General features: G+C 65.0%; 2 protein-coding genes across 3 annotated transcripts; one reads left to right on the top strand and one right to left on the bottom strand.

The window, feature by feature from the left end:
- Positions 1-733: 733 nt before the first annotated feature.
- LOC136046023 (reticulon-3-like) lies at positions 734-6,986 on the bottom strand. The gene is made up of 10 exons (XM_065732246.1): positions 6,829-6,986; positions 4,196-4,424; positions 3,108-3,898; positions 2,729-2,914; positions 1,660-1,867; positions 1,437-1,575; positions 1,290-1,359; positions 1,159-1,205; positions 939-997; positions 734-853 (listed from the first exon to the last, which is right to left on the bottom strand). The coding sequence occupies exons 1-10, from the start codon at positions 6,929-6,931 to the stop codon at positions 808-810; spliced, it is 1,878 nt and encodes a 625-aa protein (XP_065588318.1). The 5' UTR covers positions 6,932-6,986; the 3' UTR covers positions 734-807.
- Positions 6,987-7,846: 860 nt separating this feature from the next.
- PC (pyruvate carboxylase) lies at positions 7,847-19,018 on the top strand. Of its 2 annotated transcripts, none has more exons than XM_065732243.1 (21): positions 7,847-7,887; positions 9,633-9,768; positions 9,971-10,155; positions 10,716-10,881; positions 10,983-11,128; positions 11,348-11,465; positions 11,572-11,723; positions 11,946-12,064; positions 12,310-12,472; positions 12,793-12,975; positions 13,244-13,388; positions 13,770-13,859; positions 14,309-14,530; positions 14,839-14,995; positions 15,478-15,718; positions 16,021-16,270; positions 16,630-16,874; positions 17,078-17,257; positions 17,553-17,801; positions 18,070-18,210; positions 18,730-19,018. In XM_065732243.1, the coding sequence occupies exons 2-21, from the start codon at positions 9,633-9,635 to the stop codon at positions 18,976-18,978; spliced, it is 3,537 nt and encodes a 1,178-aa protein (XP_065588315.1). In that variant the 5' UTR covers positions 7,847-7,887; the 3' UTR covers positions 18,979-19,018. The 2 variants fall into 2 exon arrangements, with proteins under 2 accessions (XP_065588315.1, XP_065588316.1); XM_065732244.1 differs by lacking the exon at positions 7,847-7,887 and adding an exon at positions 8,702-8,760.
- Positions 19,019-19,528: the final 510 nt, after the last annotated feature.

The raw sequence follows: 19,528 nt of genomic DNA, 5'->3' as shown, positions 1-19,528 counted from the left end.
AGGGTGCGTCTCATATCCCCCCCCAAAGCGTCCCCAGTCCCCTCGGTCGGTCCCCTTGACAGTGGCACCAATCCCCAGCGCGTCACCAACCCCTGGAGGGTCACCTCGTGGTGGCACCAACCCCACGTGTCACCAGCCCCTTAAGGGTCCCCCTGATGGTGTCATCCCCACGGGTCCCCTCCCACTGTCACCATTCCTGTGTGTGTGTGTGTCCTGTGCCCCCCCCCTATTTATGCACCCCGGTTTTCATTTTTTATGCCCCATTTTGTAAGCGAAGCTCCTTCAATAAACCCAACCCTGAGGCCCCACAGATGTGGGGAGGGGACACCCTAACAAAGGGCCTGGAGGCTCCCGTCCGTCACGGTGATTTATTGACCCCCCTGCCGAGACCGGCTCACGCCAAGGGGAGGGGGGGAACGCCATTTTTTGGGGGGGTTATGGGATAGGGGCGCCCCCCGGTGCCCGGTGTACAGGGGGTGTGACAGGGGCAGTGGGGGGGGGCAGACACAGAGCCGTTTTGGGGTCACGAGGGGCCATGCCCCCTCTGGTTTACAGCAGTTACAGACATTTCACTTCATCAACGTTAAAAAAGATACTGGGGGGGGGGAGAGGAAGAACGAGCAGGGATGGGGGAGCCCCCTGGGGGGATGTGGGGGTTTGGACCTTCCCACCCAGAGGCCAAGTCCAAGGCTGAGGAGAAGGATGCCACCCTGGGACAGCTTTGGGGCTGGAGGGGGGGAAATGGGAGCACAATGAGGGGTGGGGGCACCCCAGTATTTTATCCCCCCCCCCAACCTTAGTCTGGGTTCATTCCGGCTTCTTCTTGGCCAGGCCCGGGAGCTTCGCTTGGACCCTGGGGGGGGAGAGCCGAGAGGTGAGATGGGGGGACACGGTGACAGGGGGGGACGTGGTGACATGGGGGGGGGGGATGCGCTCACTTTGCAATGAGGGACTTGGTCTGCTCACGGGCGATGCCAACGTAGTGGTCAATCTGCACCTGGGGGAGGGCAAAATGGGGGCATCAGGGGGGTCCTCCACACTGCTCCCTGTTCCGGGAGGGTCCTGGCTGCCCCCCAGCCTCAGTTTGAGGTTCCACTCCAAAAACGTGGGGGTCCCCTCCCTCCATTCTGGGATCTCATCCCCATTGCAGGGGCTCACCTTGTTCTTCTCATAGACGGGTGGGAGGGTGAAGGCCAGCAGCTCAGCTGTGGGGCGACAGAAGGGGTCAGCACCCGCCTGGGGGAGGGCGCGGCCCCCTAACAGCCTGGTAATGTGGGGAGGGGTCTCACCAAGGATGAGGAGAGTGATGCCATTGAAGACAGCTCCCACGTAGGTCATCAGCCACATGGCCACAGCCAGCTGGGGACAGATGGGGGACACTGAGGTTCTGGGGCATTGTGGGGGCGCTTTGGGGGGCGGGGGGGGGCATCACAAACCTTCAGCGAGTCCACCAGGTCCTCCACAAGGAAGAGGCGGACCAGCAGCCGCAGCGCGTGGTTCACGTGGGCCATGGCAGCGGTGGCATGGCTCTGGAAGGCCTCGGGGGACAGGGTGACATCGAGCTCCAGGTAGGCCCTGGTGAGGGCAGGACGCACGGGGTCAGTTCTGGGGGGAGAGGTGCCCCCCCACCTCCCCGAGCTGCCCCCGCCGGGGGCTGACCTGAAGGGGTGACCCTCCTCGGACTTCTGCACGGCCTGGATGACCGACTTGTAGACGCGGAAGCTGATGGTGACGGAGAGCAGGGCCAGCACCACGTAGGCCACCACGCTGACCACGCTGAAGGCGGCCAGCGACAGCAGCAGCAGCAGGCTGGAGGCGAACACCGCGCCGCTCTTCCTCACGTCCCGCCAGAAGATCAGGTCGTGCACTGCGGGACACGGACACGCGTGGGTGACGCTGCCACGTCCCCTCCCCCGTGCCCCACAGCGCCCACCGCCGCCCGTCCCCTCCCCACAGCCGTGCTCAGCGGCGATGGCCGTCCATCCTGGGGACCCCCATCTGCACGGCCCGCTCGTTAACGGGGCCGCTCGTTAAGGGCTCGATTAAGGGAATCGCAGCACACCGTGCCCCAGAAACGTGGGTTTCTTCCAGCCCTACATCCCCCAAAGCCTGTCCGCCCAACCCCAAAGTCCCCCGTTGACGCCATCCCTTCGTTAGCAAAGCCACTCATTAAGAGCTCAACAAACCCCACAATGACACCGCTGCCACCGCACGCATTTAGCCAAAAACTGCACTCCAAGTGTCCTTCCAACCCCACATCTGTCCCAGCCCACCCTACACCCGCTGCCGTCCCAGCCCACCCCACCCCCGCTGCCGTCCCAGCCCACCCTCCCCTGGCGCTGTCCGCTCGTTAACACTGCTGCTCGTTAGGATCCCAACAAAGCTCTTCCTGAGTCTCCTCCCCACTGCCACCGCCGCTTTGCCCCATAACGCTGTTTTCACCCCCAAAGTGTCCTCTGCTCCTATGTCCCCCAACAGACGGGGCTGCAAGCAGCACGGGCTGGGGGAGGCAAACCTGCCCCACAGCACGGAGCGGGAAGAGATGATCCTAAAGGCCCCTTCCACCCAAACCCAAACGAACGCTCTTATGGGCGGAGTCACCGTCCCATCCCAACCGCACACGAAACCAAGAGGGTGTGACCCGAAAGGGGGGGATTCTGCCCATTCCCACAGCGCAGGTTTGAGCCAAAATCCGTGCGCTCAGGGCACGGGATGGGGAAGGCGTTACCTGCGAGGGGTGGGAGCAGCAGGGGGCTCCTGGGAGGGGTGGGGGCTCCCGGGGGGGTGCGCAGCGCTTCCCGCAGCGCCCTCAGCGTCGCCTGCTCCAGGTCCGGAGCGGCCGCTTTGGGGGGGACGGCGCTTCCGGGGGCGCTCCCTTCAGGCTCAGGGGACCCCGAACTCCTCTCATCCGTCGCTACCACGGAAGTGCCGCCCCGAAGCGCTCGCGGTGCCGGCGCAGACCGCCCCCCATCAGCGCATCCCACGGGAGCCGCCGTGCTGCCGTCACGCTGCGCCGCTGCTGAGCCCACATCACCGCACCCCGCGGGAGGGGCTGCCCCCCCCGCGCCTGCAGCGCCGTGGGGGTGCTGCGGTGCCCCCCCCCCCACCACCGCGATCCGCACGAGGAGTTCCCACCGCCGCAGCCCCGCGCTCTGTGCCGGCCTTTGCCGCGGGAGCGGCCGAACCGCCGCCGTGCTGCTGCTGCTGCTGCTGCTGCGGGGCCCCCAGCGCTGCGGCGCTGCCGCCGTCCCCACCGCCGTCGTCCTCGATGACGGTGTCGTCGGAATCCCCCGAGCTGTCGTTGTCCGCCGGCGGGGGTCCGTCGCCGCGCTCCACCCAGTCCCAGCTCAGCAGCTCGCTGGTGAAGCTGTGCATCTCCCGCACGCACTTGGACACCTCCTCCAGCGCGGCCGCCGTGCCCGAGCTCTGGCGGCACAGCGCGGGGCTCTTGGTGGCGGCGCTGACGCCGCGGGCTTTGGCGCTGAAGTCGCACACCCGGTCCTCCGGGATCCGGCTGAGCGCCGCGCGCTCCCCCAGCAGCGCGGCCGCGTACTCCCGGTCGAAGGCGGCGCGGTCCAGCACCAGCTCGAAGGGCGACTCGGGGGAGTCCTTCTCTTTCTGGGGCTCCCCTTGTGAGGAGGAGGAGGAGGAGGAGGAGAGGGGGGCGAAGGCTTCGGGGCTCGAAGGCTGGAGGGGGGGTTTCCCCTCGCCGCCCCCCGATGCGGCCTCACTCGCTGGTGGGGGAGAAACCCAGCTGCTGTTAGGGCAAGCGGCATGCGGGGGGCAAGCAGGCACCCCCCCGCTCCCCGGGGGGACATTCTGGGGGACCCTCCCACGACAGCGCGGCCATGCGAGCGGACAACGCGGCAGCGCCACTGCTCCCATCTCCACCGTCCATCTGGGGCCGCGAGTGGGTCCCCGGGTCCCGGCTACCGAGGATACGACCCTGACGCCTGGGCCTGGATCCGCCCCCGAACGGGAACCGGGTCCCCACCCTGACGGCTGCGGGGCGAGGGAGCGGGATTTGGGGTCTTCGTGCCGTAGTGGGGTCCTGGTGTCCTTCTGTCCTCAGCGGGGATGAGCGTGCAAAGCGGGGCAGCGGCAGCAAGGCACAGCAGCGGTGAAGCTCAGAAACGGGCGGGTTCGGTTACAAAGAGGGCAAAGAGCGGAAGAAAAATGTGGGGTTTCGGCAAACCTCGAATTCGAGGCTGCAACGGAGGTGGTCTGGAAACGCACGGAGCGCTCCCCCACCTTCCAGCGCTGAGAAGTGCCCGCTGGGCTCCCCGCGTCCCAGCCCCGCTCCCCAGATTTCCACCCCAAAAAGCAACCCCACATTTTTCTTCTGCAAAGGAAGCAGAAAAGGAGAGACTTGCCTGGTGAAGCCGCAAAGAGAGAGACAGGCTGGGAGGAAGAAACAAGGGGATCTGCAAGAGAATACAGAGGGTGAGAGCTCCGGACACACTGCTGCCCCACACCTCATCACCCCCCAGCCCCGCAGGGGGTGTCACTGCGGGACGGGCGTCACCGGCACGGCACAGTGTCACCAGCTCAGCGATGCTGGCACAGCCACAGCAGAGCACAGCCTTAATCCCAGCGCAAACAGCCTCGTTCCTGCGTGCCCGCGGGGTGCTCGCGGGGCGAGATCCCCCGATTAGGAGGAGGACGGCGCCCACCCGCCCGCCCTCACCCTGCACCTCCTCGTCTCGGGACCCTGCCTGGGGCACGGCTCCGCGGACACCTTCATCCTCCTCCCGTGTTTTGGGGTCCAGTTCCCAGGTCAGCAATGCTGCAGTGCTCTCGTTGCTCCTCGGTGCAGGGTCCGCTCCCCATCTTCCTCCACGGCCATTGCATGGCAGCGATCCCCAGTCCACCACGCACCGCCCTCTGTGCCTTCCTCCTCCTCTTCCTCAAGCGTTCTGGGGGTCTAGTCCCCATATCTGCACGTACTGCCTTCCTCCTCTTCCTCCTCCAGGGCCACTTTGGGGTCTGGACCCTCCTCCTCCTTCAGGGCCACTTTGGGAGCCGGTCCCCATCTTTCTCCTCCTCCTTCGTCACCATTTTGGGGTGCGGTCCCCACGCTCCTCTTCCTCAGCAGCCATTTCTGGCTCCGGTCCCACACGGAGTTGCAGCACCGGCCCCAAACTCTTCTACTCCCCGCAGCCATGTCGGGGCTCAGTGCCCATCCGGGGGTGCAGCGCCATCCCCGCCTCCCGCCCACACAGAGCAGCTTTCCCAGCCCTCGTTAGTGGCTGCTAACGAGGAAGATGAGAAAAACCTGCAAGCGGTGCCTTCTCCACACCCACAAAACACGGCGGGGTACAGCCCTGCCGTACAACATCTCGCTCCCCCTGGTTTCCCCTTTTTGGGGTGCCTCAACGCGGCGGTTTTCCGCCCCAAACTCTCTCAGTACAAAACACAACTTCCTCCAGGTGACATCCGATCTGACCGAACTGGATCCTCTGACCCGCAGCGTGCCGTTCCCATGGGGCCTGAGGGTGCCACCGTGCTGGGAGCACTGGTCCTCCTGGCTGCCACGGACGCAGTGCTAACCAGGTGCTGCCGGACCCCCGCCCCGCTGACAGGCGACGCCGTCAGATGTGGAGGAAAACAGAAAAATCCCACAGGATTTTTAGAGGAGAAAAAACCCGGATCTGGGGGCACCACAGTGGCACCGCGTGAACAAAGCACCGAGATAAACGGGGTGGAAATGGGATGCTTTCCCTGCCGGGAAGCGGGGGGTGGGACCCGGGGGGCACAGCACAGATGGGGACCCGGGCACAACCCCCACAGCCCTTCCTGTGCTCCTTCTCATCCCCTTCAGCCTTCACCTGACGCCGTCCCCCCCCCCCCCACGCCCAGCAGCATCTGCAGTGCAGATCCAGCGCCGGCGGACAATGGCGCGCGCCTTTGTCATCGGCTGTCACCTCCCGGGGCCATCCCGGCCCCCCGCTGCCAATGGGGAGACCCTGGGGGTTGGGAGGGGTCCCTTTGCGTCCCCCCCAAATCTGCGCTCTGAACGGTTTTGATCCCTTCGTTTGAAAGCCAAATCTGAGCACCCCCCCCGCCCGCAAAGGTCTCAAATGAGCACTGAATTCTCCCATTTCCAGCACCTGAAGCCCGAATTCCAGACTCAAGCACCCCAAAGGAGCATTCCCGTGTCCGAACCCCAAAATTCACCCCTGAGCCACACGGAGAAAAGCCCCCACCTCCCACGCTCTGTCGCCCCTACAAACCTCCACAACCGAAACACCGAGCTCCCCTCATCCGCGCCCCAAAAGCACGACCAGAAACTCCCAATTCCACATCCGCAACCAAAGCCCACGCTCAGCCCCGGGGCGCACATTTCGGCCCCAAACCCCACATTTAATCCCTTCGTTTCAGACCCAGAGGCCTCACCCTCCTCCTCCGCACCCCGAAGCCCCATCTTTTTGCCCTAAATCGCGCATTTATGCCCCAAGTTCCCGCATTTGAGCCCCCAAAGACCTCATTCTCTTTACCCGCTCCTCAAAATCCCGTGTTTTAGCCCCCAAACCCCTCTCACGCGCATCCGCCCCTTTCACTTGGGCCTCAGGGGCCGCACTCTCCCCACCTGCACCCCAAAATCGCACTTTTTTGCCCCCAAACCCCACACCTGAGCCCCCAAACCCCGCCTTTATTCCTCCACAGGCCTCATTCTCCGCCTCCACGCCGCAAAATCCCACACGCACGCCCCGAATCCTCCGTTCGCTCCCCCGAACCGCACATTTTCTCCCGAAAATCCCACTCGTAGGCCCCAGGAGGCCTCGCCCGGCCGGGCCCGCTCTCTCCTTCCCCTCTCCCGGCTCTTACCGGCGCAGGCCGGGGCCCCGTGCGTCCTGCAGGCCGGCCCGGCGGGCTCGGAGGGGGCCGAGGAGGAGGAGACGAACGGGGACTGCGCGGCAGGGTCGGCCATGGCGGCGGCGGAGCCTCTGCGCCGAACGTCCGTCTCCGACGGCGGCCACACACCGACTGCGGCCGGGGGCGGGGCGGGGCGGCGGCGCGGAGACACTGCGCATGCGCCATCCCCCGCGCCGTGCGCAGAGACCACGTGCGCATGCCCCTCCCCGCCCCTCCGCGCCGCTCCGCCGCGCTGCGCAGGCGTCGAGCTCGCCACGCCTCTTCGCGCAAGTCTCGCGCCGTCTCGCGAGCGTTGCCATGGCGCTCGCCGCGCGGGGTGACGGGAGCTGTAGTTCTGCGGAGCCGCGCGCCGTGGGGAGACTGTAAGGCCGAGGCGGCTAAGGGGCATCGTTTCCCATGCTGTAGGGAGGGCAGCACGGGGCCTATCTAGAGGTGCAGCAGCACTGCGAAGGGTTCCCTAAAGGATCTAGTTACCGACAGACTGTTTTCTGTGGGGTACAGAATGCTCTGTATAGAGCAGAGAGGATTTGCTATGAGGAGACTGCAGCTCTAAACTGTCCCGTAAGCGTGATCGCGAGCTGCAAAGCGTTCCGCATGGGAGGTATCCGCTTTCTCTTCGACGCAGGAGCTCTCCCGTAGGAGACCGAGGCCATAGAGCGCCCCCTGAGGAGCGCAGAGCGCCCCCCGCCGGACGGGAGGTCTCTGGGGGAGGGGGCGGAGACATTACAGTCACGTGGCAGCCCGTCCCGCCGCAAGAATGAGTCACGCGGGCACGGCCCCCATTCGCTCCGCCCTCAGCCAATCACCGCCCGCGCGCGGCAATCGGGGAAGGCGTGTACTTCTGCGTGGAGCAACGGCCCTCTGGACCAATAGAGAAGCGAGCGCGGAGGCGCTGAGCCAATCAGGTGCACCCCTTCGGCTACGTGGGCGGTGCGGAGGCGGAGCAATAAGGGGCGGGGCTAGCGGGCCGGGCCGGACCGGGACCCGGGGGGCAGCGGCAGTCGCAGAGCGGTGAGCGGGGGGGGGGCAGTGGGGGGGTGGGGGGAGCCGGGGGACGGCGCAAGTACCCCTATATGACCTGACCCACGTGACCCCCACAAGTCACGCCCCCTTCCCCTTATAGCCACTCGCTATAGGGGACCGGTGCCCACGTGACCACCTCTATAGTGCCTATAGCCCCTTCATGTGTTGCGGTCCATATGGCGCCTATAGGGCCCCAGTGGTCCCCTCACCGCCCCTTACGGGCGCTGGGATTCCCTGTAGATCGGTATGGGGTCCTTTATAGGGCCTGGCCTCCTGCTGGGAGTCACAGCCCCCTATAGACCCCTCCTGTGGACCCCTACATACATACAAACCACTCTCATGTGCAGTGGGGTCTGCTATAGGGCCGGGGTTACCCATGGGGCCCTGTGGGGCTGTAGGGACCATATGGAGTTCCTAGGGGTCTTATGGAGCTGTAAGGACTGTAGAGGGTTAATAGGAGTCACGCTGGGGTCGCTGCAGGGCTATAGGGACTGAGCGGGGCTGTTATGGGCCCTGTGGAGTTCTTAAGGTCCATATGGGGCTGTAGCAGCTGCCTGGACTTAAGAGGGACCATACGGGCCCTAAAGAATCCTTGTGGAGCCATATGGGGCCGTAAGGAATCATATGGAGCTACAGAGGAGACAGAGAGGTGAACTGGGGACTGCGCGGGGCTGTGGGGGCCGTGTGGGGCTGTGGGGGCCGGGCAGGGGCAGCACCACGTGGGCTCGGACTTCGCCCTCCCCGGGGGTCAATGATTCACCGGTGGCGGGCGTGCGAGGCGCGTGCGGGAGGAGAGACGCGTGCAGGAGAGCTGCTCGTGCCAGGGGAGCTCGTGCAAGGAAAGGCGCTTGTGAAAGAGAGGTGCTCCTGCGGGGGGGGGGTCGTGAGAGCGCACAGTGCTGGTGTGAGGGGGGGCCCTGGTGGGCAGGGTGCTCGTGCGAGTGTTACGTGGGGGGAAGGGCAAGAGGTGGTTGTGCTAAAAAGTGGATTGTGCGCGAAGGGCTCGTGCAAGGGAAGTACTTGTGTAAGGAGGGCTTGTGAAGATGTGCTCGTGCAAGGAGGGCTTGTGCAAAGGATGCTTGTGCAAGAGAGGTGCTCGTGCAAGGCCCTGCTGCAAGGGAAGTGCTCGTGCAAGGGTTGCTTGTGCATTTACATGCGCGTGCTGGGGCCATGGCAGCGCTCACTGCCTCTGCCACCGTCCCATTAATCAGCCCACTCTTGCTGCCTGCTAATTAAGCTGGGCCGGCGCTAATTGGATATGTGGGAGGGAGGGGAGGACCCCGGATTGTGCTGGAGCACTGGGAAAGGGGGGGGGGCACTGTGGGGTTGGGGGAGGATTCTCTGCTGTTTCCTATGGGGTTGTGGCTGTTTTTTGGGGGGGCAGAGGGCACTGAGGCCCTTTCCTGCAGGAGGAGGGGATTCTCTGCTGTCTCCTATAGGGCTGTGCTTGTTTTGGGGGGGTCAGAGGTCACCGGCCCCTTCTGGGAATGGAAGAGGCGGGAGGCAGAGATTCTCCTCTGGCTCCTATAGGGGCTGTGTACGTTTCAGGTCATGGGGCAGTAGGGCAAAGGTGGGCGTCTGGATCACTTCTGTGAAGGGGGGGGGGGTACAGCACTCTGCCAGCCCCATAGGGGTTGGGCTGCCTGGGGGCAGGGGACAGTGGGGGAAAGGTGGTGAGGGATCCTCCGCTGGCACGTACGGGGTTGTGACCGGTGTCCGCGTGTCCCCCCCAGATGTCGCAGCTGTGTGTCCCCCGCGGGGGCCGGGCCCTCCTGGGGGCATGGAGGCTCCGGTTGCTGCGGGGCCCCCCCGGATCCGTGCGCTCCGCCAGCTGCCAGCCCATCCGCAAGGTGCTGGTGGCCAACCGCGGTGAGTGGCGGCTCCTGCGTGCCCTCTGTCCCTTCCATCCCTCCGTTGTCCCCCACGCCCGCTCGTTTCCATGGAGCCCCTTGGCGACCCCCCCCCACGAGTCCTGGGCCCCCCTCCCCCGTGTCCCGTCGTGCCCTTGTTCCCGCGTCCCCATCGCTGGTGGGGTGTCCCCCGTCCCCACGGTGACCCCAGATGTGTCCAGGTGAGATCGCCATCCGCGTCTTCCGCGCCTGCACGGAGCTGGGGCTGCGCACGGTGGCGGTGTACTCGGAGCAGGACACGGGGCAGATGCACCGGCAGAAGGCGGACGAGGCGTACCTGGTGGGGCGGGGGCTGCCCCCCGTCCAGGCCTACCTGCACGTCCCTGACATCATCCGCGTGGCCAGGGTGGGGGCATGGGGGGCAGCTGGGACCCCTACGGTGGAGCACCTGGGGTTGGGGGAACACCTGGGGTCTGCGGGGTACAGGATGGGGGACACGGATCTGGTGGTTACTTTGGAGGGCAACAGCTGGGATCTCTATGGAGAGAGATTTTGGGGATGGAGGGGCATTTTGAGGGGTGGGGGACACACCTGAGGGCTATAGAGTTCGGGATGGAGAATGGAGATATGTGGGTCCCTTGCGAGGGGGGGCCCTGTGGTGGGAGGCCTTGGAGTTGGGGAGGAGGTGCTTGGAGTTGGGGGGTACACGTTGGGGTCTATGGGAGGTCCTGGATGTTTGGGTCCACGCAGGGTGACACCTGGCTCAGCAGAGGTATGGAACTGGGGGAAGGAGAACAGATGCGGGCTCCCATGGGGCGGCCCTATGGCCGTGTATAGGACACGGGTGGGTCCCTGACACTGCCCCCCTCCCCGGGAGAACAGTGTGGGCACCGTCCACCTGGGGTACGGCCTCCTGCCGGGGGCTACGGGGACGGGACTGGGGTCAGTGACGCTGTTCCCCCGCAGGAGAACGGGGTGGACGCCATCCACCCCGGGTACGGGTTCCTGTCGGAGCGCGCCGACTTCGCCCAGGCCTGCGTGGACGCGGGAGTGCGCTTCGTGGGGCCCCCGCCGGAGGTGGTCCGCAAAATGGGGGACAAAGTGGAGGCACGCGGTATCGCCATCGCTGCCGGTGGGTGGGGGCTCCGGGGGGAGCATGGGAGGGCTGTGGGGGTGCCGTAGGGTTTCTGGGGGGCCGTGCCCTCTCCCGATGACACCGACGGTGTCCCCCAGGTGTCCCGGTAGTGCCGGGGACGTCGGCGCCGGTGGCGACGTTGGCGGAGGCGCAGGACTTCGCTGCCCGCGTTGGGTTCCCCATCATCTTCAAAGCGGCCCACGGTGGGGGGGGACGTGGCATGCGCGCCGTGCGTGGCCCCCAGGTACCGCAGGGGGAAGGAGGATCCCTGGGACCCTCCAGGGGGAGCAGCCCCCGATGGGGGCGCTTTGGGGTGGGGGGGGTTATCTTGAGGTTGGGAGAGGGACATCTGGGGTGGAGGGGGAGACTTTGGGTCGTTTGGGGTCTTTGGGTGGGGGTAAATTTGGGTGGGAAGGGAACAGTTTGGGGCTAGGGGACACCCATGACTGTGCCCCCCCTCCAGGAGCTGGAGGAGAGCTTCTCCCGTGCCTCCTCGGAGGCTTTGGCCGCGTTTGGGGACGGAGCGCTCTTCGTGGAGAAACTCATCGAGCGCCCGCGGCACATCGAGGTCCAGATCCTGGGTTCGTGGGGCTGGGGTGCTTTGGGATGGGGGCTGGCACTTAGAGGTCGGTCCTGGGTGTGTGGGGGCACGGAGCTGCTGTCACTGTCCCCACCTTTCCCTCGCAGGGGACAAACACGGGAACGTGGTGCACCTGTACGAGCGTGACTGCTCCATCCAACGCCGCCACCAAAAGGTGGTGGAGATCGCCCCGGCCGCGTGCCTGGACCCACAGCTGCGTGCCCGCCTGGCCTCCGACGCCGTGCGCATTGCCCAGCAGGTACAGGGGGGCAGAGACCCCAACGTGGGACGCGTGGTGTTGGGGTGGGGGTGGTAGGCAGCCCCAGGGGTCCTGCAGAGGGCCGTGGGGGAGCCAGGTGCCTGAACTTGGGGATCCCTGGGATTCCGGAAGGCCACCCTGGGTTTTTTGGTACCTTCCGTGCTGGGGTCCCTGGCTTTTTTGGGGCCCCCACCCCAACATAAAGCTTATGGGGTGGCACAGGTGGGCTACGAGAATGCGGGGACGGTGGAGTTCCTGGTGGACCGCGATGGGAACCACTATTTCATCGAGGTCAACTCACGGCTGCAGGTGGAGCACACAGTGACGGAAGAGATCACAGGGTGAGGACGGTGGGCTGGGGTCCCCAAAAAGGCCCGCGACGGAGCTGGGGGGGTGCTTGGGTGCTGGGGGGAGGGCAGCACATGGATTTTGGAGCCCCTGGAAAGGCGGCGCAATGGAGGTTTTATGCGATTTAAGGGTGATAGCTGGGGGTGTGCAGGGAGCACCCAGCTCCACAGGGTGGGGACGTGGGGGGCACCCGTGACCCCGAGCGCGGCTGTGCCCCCACCTCCTGCCCTCCCTGCAGCGTGGACCTGGTGCAGGCGCAGCTGCTGGTGGCCGCCGGGCGCTCGCTGCCGGAGCTGGGGCTGCAGCAGGACCGCGTGCGGGTGAACGGCTGCGCCATCCAGTGCCGCGTCACCACCGAGGATCCGGCCCGCGGCTTCCAGCCCGACACCGGGCGCATCGAGGTGGGTGCGACGCGAGCCGGGGACCGGCGGGAGCTGAACGGGGGCCGCGTGGGAAAGCTGGGGGGATAAATGGGCTGCCAAGAGGGATCGGCGGGGGAGAACGGGAGATCTGTAGGAGCTGTGCAGGGTTCCCAGCGGCCTGTAGGATGCCACGTGCTGAGCGGGCCGCGTAGGGTCTGCGGGGTACCCAGGAACTCTGTGGGGCCGCAGGTGCCTCTGCGCAGGAGGCGGCGCTGCCATCCGGCGTACGGCCACATGGGGGCAGCACAGAGCCGCAAGGATGCCCTACGGCGTCTGTAGGGGACCTGTACATCCCGCAGGTGTTCCGGAGCGGCGAGGGCATGGGGATCCGCCTGGACGGAGCCTCAGCCTTCCAGGGCGCTCTGATCTCCCCCCACTACGACTCGCTGCTGGTGAAGGTGATTGCCCACGGCCCCGACCAACCGTCCGCCGCCGCCAAGATGAGCCGGGCGCTGGCCGAGTTCCGCATCCGCGGTGTCAAGGTGGGAGCTGGGGGACCCTCGTGCCGTGCACGGTGGGGGGGGGGTCCCTGTACAATGCACGGGGGAGTGAGCGGCTGTTGTGCAACGTGCGACAGAGTGAGGGGATCTGCAAGGGGGGAGGGGGCTCCTTGCGCAACGCACGAGGGTATCCTCAGCCTGGTGTGCTGCAGAGGGGAGTCTTTGGACGCTGGTGCATTGCACAACGGGGTCCTCAGCCCCTGCTGCGTTGCACGAGGAATAACTCACGCTGATGCTGCATCTCCTGCAGACAAACATCCCGTTCCTGCAGAATGTCCTCGCCCACCCCCAGTTCCTGGGGGGGGCCGTTGACACTCAGTTCATCGATGAGAACCCCGAACTCTTCCACCTGCGGCCCAGCCAGAACCGGGCCCAGAAGCTGCTGCACTACCTGGGTGGGGTTCTGGGAGGGGTCTTGAGGACGTTTGGGGGTGCTGAATGGGGTCTGGGGGTCTTGGGGGGGTGGCTGGGAGATTCCTAGGAGGTGTTTGATGGGTTTCTGAGGAGCATTTGGGGTAGCCTGGCTGACCTGAGGGTCCTGAGGGGTCAAGAGATCCTGGGGAGTCCTGACAGGGTCTTGAAATCCTGGGGGGACTTTGGGGGAGGTTTAAGAGAGCCCTGAAAGGGGTCCTGGGGAGGGAGAAGTGGTGCTGGGTCAGTCTGGGGGGCCATGGGAGGATCTTCTGGGCATCCTGGAGGCTCTGTGAGGTCTTGCGGGGGCTACTGGGGGTCCCTGGTGATTGGGAGGCTGACCAGGTGCCCCCCGCTCACACCAGGCCACGTGATGGTGAACGGCCCCAGCACCCCTCTCCCTGTGAAGGCCAAAGCAGCACTGGTGGAGCCTGTACCCCCCCCAGTACCCATGGGTGAGTGAGTGAGTGGGGGGTGGTCTTTGAGTCGTATGGGATCCCCCCGAAGGGCATTTCTCACGGGGGGGGCTCCCAGAAAGAACTTGGAGTCCTCATAGTTGGGATTCCATAGGGGATCTTCTTTCCAGGGGTGTGGGTTTGAGTCCTGAGGGGGTGCAAACATCCTTGTTGGGGGGGGGTGTTGGGGGGGGTGTTGGGAGGGGGCCCATACAGCTCTTCATATTCCATGGGGGTGTCTGGATCCTATGGGAGTGCTCCCAGGAGAGCTGAGGGGTCCTCTGTGTTGGAGGGGGAGTACAGAGAGAGGAGGACACGGGGTGAGGGCACGAGGCACCACGCATCACACCCACACCGCGCATGGAGAGGAACTCTTGCGGGGGATGCCGTGGGGGGGGGGGGGAAGCACCGAGGGTCACCTCATCACTCTGCGACCCCTCTCCCCCCAGGGCCCCCCCCAGAGGGTCTGCGGGCGGTGCTGCAGCGCGAGGGCCCAGCGGGGTTCACACGTGCGCTGCGGGGGCACCGGGGGCTGCTGCTGACCGACACCACCTTCCGCGACGCCCACCAGTCGCTGCTGGCCACCCGCGTGCGCACCCGCGACCTGGCCCGCGTCGCCCCCTTCGTGGCACATTCGCTCAGCCCCCTCTGCAGCATGGAGACCTGGGGCGGTGAGGGGCGGGGCTTCGCGGGGCGGGGCTTCGGGGAGGGCGGGGCTTAGAGCAGGCGGGTGGATGTGGGCGTGGTTTCGGGAGGGGGTGGGCCTGGGGCGGGGATGTAAGGGGCGGGGCTTTTACGGAGGTGTAGTCAGTGGGGGCGGGGGCTTACAGAGGTGTGGCCTCAGCAGGGGGCGGGGCTTTGCAGAAGCAGGTCGGAAGCAGGGAGGGTTAATGGAGGGGAGTGATGTACACGACGTGGGCGGGGCTTGCACTAGGGGGCGGGGCTTGCGCCCAGATGCAGGCTTCTGCTGTCCCTGCAGGTGCCACCTTCGACGTTGCCATGCGCTTCCTGCACGAGTGCCCCTGGGAGCGGCTGCGGGAGCTGCGGCGCTTGGTCCCCAACATCCCTTTCCAGATGCTGCTCAGGGGCGCCAACGCGGTCGGCTACACCAACTACCCCGACAACGTCATCTACCGGTGTGGGGCTGGGGGGGATCAGCATCCTGGGGGCCTTAGTAGGAGGGTGTAGGGGGCTATGGGGAGACTCCTGGAGCGATGGGGAGAGGATTCTGGTGGCCCAGGAGAAGGGAATGGGGGTTTTGGGGGGCTAGGTGAGGAGATTGGGGGATTTGAAGGGATGGGGGTGAGTTTGGGGGTCCTGGGGACATGAGGAAGACAAGGGGACAACAGGGTTCATGGGAGAGCAATAAGAGTATATGGTTTTAGGAGGAATATGGGAACTTACTGCGATGTAGGGGATATAGGGGGATACGGGGACATCACGGGACACGGGGGCAGGGGCGATATGGGGAGCTGTGCGCAGATGAGGGGACCCAGGAACATGGCAGGACATGGAAACAGTGGAATGTGGATGTGATGGGGCACGTGGGGGCCATGGAACCTCGAGGGGGAGGGGAAGGACTTAGGGGTGCTCACGGTGTCCCAAAACATCCCCTCAGCTTCTGCGAGGTGGCTGCAGCCAATGGCATGGACATCTTCCGCATCTTCGATGCCCTCAACTACCTGCCCAACCTGCTGCTGGGGGTGGAGGCCGTGGGCCGGGCGGGGGCCGTGGTGGAGGCTGCGCTGTCCTACACCGGGGATGTGGCTGACCCCACGCGCACCAAGTACAGCCTCGACTACTACCTGGGGCTGGCCCGTGAGCTGGTGGCTGCTGGCACCCACATCCTATGCATTAAGGTGAGGGGTGGGGGAGATGAGAGGGCTCTAGAGGATGGGGAGTGAGTCTTGCGGGACTAGGAGTGGGGTTTGGGGGGCTGGGGGGCTTAGGATGCGTTCTTGAGGGCTGGGAGTGGAAATCGGGAGTTGGGAGGGGCCTGGAATGGGATCTTAAGGGGCTTGGGAAGAAGAAAGGGAAACTGGGGGCACTGAGGGGCTGGAATGGGGATTGGGGTCTGGGAGCAGGACCCCTAGGCTGCATTGTGGTTGGGCTGTTCTGAGGGATCCCCCACCCCTCGCTGCTGTCCCTCTGCTGCCCCCAGGACATGGCGGGGCTGCTGACTCCGGCGGCCGCACGCCTGCTGGTGGGGTCTTTGCGGGAGCGCTTCCCTGAGGTCCCCATCCACGTGCACACCCACGACACGGCCGGAGCTGCCATCGCCACCCTCCTGGCGGCCGCCAACGCCGGCGCTGACGTGGTGGACGTGGCTGTGGATGCCATGTCTGGGATGACCTCGCAGCCCAGCATGGGCGCGCTGGTGGCCTGCGCCCGCGGGACCCCCCTGGATACAGGTATGGGGGTGGGGGTGCGGGCACGGGGTGGCACCGTGAGTGTGGAGGTGACACCGTGCTCATGGAGATGGCACCACGATGACGGTGGTGACACCGCGGAGTTGGCAGTGGCAGCATGTCATGGCGGTGCCACCGTGGTCGAGGGGGTGGTCATGGCAGAGCCACTGCGCTTATGGGTCCGTGGAGGTGCCGCCCCCACCACGGCAACAACACTACAGTTGCAGCAGTGTCACCGTGGCTGTCAGCTTGATCGTGCCCCCTCTGTCTTGGCAACGCCACCGTTGTCATGGCACGGTTCCCCAGCCGTGGCGCTCCCCGACCGTTGGTGTCACCACCCACGTGTCCCTCCCCATCCCCAGGCATTGCCTTGGAGCGGGTCTTTGAGTACAGTGAGTACTGGGAGGGGGCACGGGGGCTCTACGCCGCCTTTGACTGCACGGCCACCATGAAGTCCGGCAACGCTGACGTCTATGAGAACGAGATCCCGGGGGGACAGTACACCAACCTGCACTTCCAGGCCCACGCCATGGGGCTGGGGCATAAGTTCAAGGAGGTCAAGAAGGCCTATGCTGAGGCCAACAAGCTCCTCGGGGACCTCATCAAGGTGAGGGTGGCCATGGGAGGCTGCTGCTGCGGGGTGGGCTTTGTGGGGTGGGCACCTTCACGGGTGAGTGTCTGCGGGGTAGGCGGTCTCCATAGGATGATGCTTATGGGATGGTCCCACCACGAACAGCAGCTGTGCGCCCACCCTTGGCGAGGGGGTGCTTCTCAAGGGGTGACGCGGGGGCTGTCGTTGGGGGGGAACAGGTGACGCCGTCATCGAAGGTGGTGGGAGACCTGGCGCAGTTCATGGTGCAGAACGGGCTGTCCCGGGAGGAGGCGGAGGCGCGGGCGGACGAGCTCTCCTTTCCCCTCTCCGTCGTCGAGTTCCTGCAAGGCTACATCGGGACCCCCCCGGGGGGCTTTCCTGAGCCCTTCCGCTCCAAGGTAGGTGGGCTGCTGGTCGGGGAGCTGGGGGGCACTGAGAGAGAGCTGGGGGAGGATGTGGGGCTGTTGCCATGGTGACAGTCCCAGCTCTGCAACCTAGCAACGGGGAGGAGAGCTGGTTGCCATGGCACCAGCCCCATAGCAAAGAGTTCCAGTGCTCTGGGAACCGTTGCCATCACACCATCCCCTGCTGAGAAGTACCTGCACCAGTTGCCATGGCAACGGCTCCTCATCATCTGGGGACCTGTGTCCTATGGCTCTCGTCACCATGGCAACGTCGGCATCCCCTGTCCAGGTGCTGAAGGACCTGCCGCGCGTGGAGGGCCGCCCGGGGGCTTCGCTGTCCCCCCTGGACTTCGAGGCCCTGAGCCAGGAGCTGGGGGCACGCGACGGGGCCCCCCCCAGCCCCGAGGATCTGCTCTCGGCTGCACTGTACCCCAAAGTTTACGCCGAATTCCGTGACTTCACCTCCACTTTTGGCCCTGTCTCCTGCCTGGGCACCCGCCTCTTCCTCGAGGGGCCCACCATCGCCGAGGAGTTTGAGGTGGGTGGGGGTTGGGCAAGGGAAGGGGGCAGAGGGTGGTGAGGAGTGGGATAGGCGTGGTCAGGTTATGGGTGGGGGGGATTTGGGGGGCGGGGCTTGCAGCCAGGAGGAACCAGAGTGGGTGTGCCTTCATTGGGTCAGGTATAGAAAGGGGAGGGGCTTCAGTCTTTTTGGCTCACCTGGATATGCCCCCTCGTACACACACCTTTGTGAAACTTTGTGTGCAAGGCCTTGCACACACCTTGCACGCGGCGTTTTGCACATGTAGGTAGAGCTGGAGCGGGGGAAGACGCTGCACATCAAAGCGTTGGCCCTGGGGGACCTGAACGCCGCGGGGCAGCGCGAGGTGTTCTTCGAGCTCAACGGGCAGCTGCGCTCCATCCTCGTGCGCGACACTCAGGCCTTGAAGGTGGGAGATGGGGGGGGTCTGAGAGAGGTCTGGAGGCATCGGGGTGGGGGGTAGAGCGGGGTTTGGAGAACGTGGTGCTCATTGTGAGGGACACAACGGGGTTGGGATGTGATCCCACGGACTGTGGAGGGGATCCTGGACACATACGAGGGCTCCAGGTGCCCCATCTCTGGGGACATTCAGGGCTGGGTTGAATGGGACCCTGGGCAGTCTGATCTGGTGGGGGGCACCCATCCCACGGCAGGGGTTTGGAGCTGGATGATCTCTAAGGTCCACTCCAACGTCAACCGTTCTGTGGTTTTATGATAGGGACTGTAGCGCAGTCCTGGGCAGTACAGACAAGGAGAGGCTACAGATGTAGCGGGGGGTCCTAGAAGGTGCAGGAGGGTCCTGAGGGACATGAAGAGCCTGGGGGATGAGGTGGGGGATGAGAGGGGTCCTGAAGGATGGGCGGGGAGTGGGGGCAGTCTCAGAAGTTCTGTAGGGGTCAGAGGGATAACTTCCAAACACCATTCCCAGGAGATGCACGTGCACCCCAAGGCAGACCGGTCGGCCAAGGGACAAGTGGGGGCCCCCATGCCGGGGGAGGTGGTGGAGGTGCGGGTGAAGGAGGGGGCAGCGGTGGAGAAGGGTGCCCCCCTGTGCGTGCTGAGCGCCATGAAGATGGAGACAGTGGTGACGGCGCCGCGGGGGGGGACTGTCACCCGCCTCCATGTGCGGCCTGGGATGAGCCTGGAGGGGGACGACCTCATCGCCGAGATCGAGTAGGTGGGGGAGCAACCCCCACCCCCCCTTATGGCCCCTCGCACTTTAAGGACTCCCTCCATTTCTCTCGAGATGATGCAGGTTTGGGGTGTTGCCCTCCCCCCCCCAAAAAAAAAGTAAGTGAGGTCAGGGCTTCGGTGGTAGAAGGGATCATTTCATTTTGGGGGTCGTCCAATTTCTGAGGTGTTTCTCCCCATTTTGAAGGAGATCATCCCTTTTTTGAGGTTCATTTGATATTGGGGGTGATAACCCCATTTCTGGGGGTCCAACCCATTTTTTGTGAGGTTCTTCCCCTGATTTGGGGGTCTCACCACAATTTGGGATAATGACCCTATCTATAAAGGGGAGCATCACCATATTTTGGGGGGGGACACCCCATTTTGAGGGAGCTTCAATCCTTTCAGGGATTATTCTTCCTGGGGGACATCCTCACCCCATTTTTGTGAGCATTTGACCCCTTCCCGGGGGGATCCACCCATTTCAAGGAGGGTTCACCTCTTTAGGGCATCTCCCGCCCTTGGAGGGTTCTCATTCCCATCATGTTCTTCACTTT

Source organism: Cyrtonyx montezumae, unplaced genomic scaffold (assembly GCF_038088225.1).
Source record: "Cyrtonyx montezumae isolate F1298 unplaced genomic scaffold, pur_monq_1.0 scaffold_158, whole genome shotgun sequence".
Classification (NCBI taxonomy): domain Eukaryota; kingdom Metazoa; phylum Chordata; class Aves; order Galliformes; family Odontophoridae; genus Cyrtonyx; species Cyrtonyx montezumae.
This window is presented reverse-complemented; position numbering and strand designations above follow the sequence as displayed.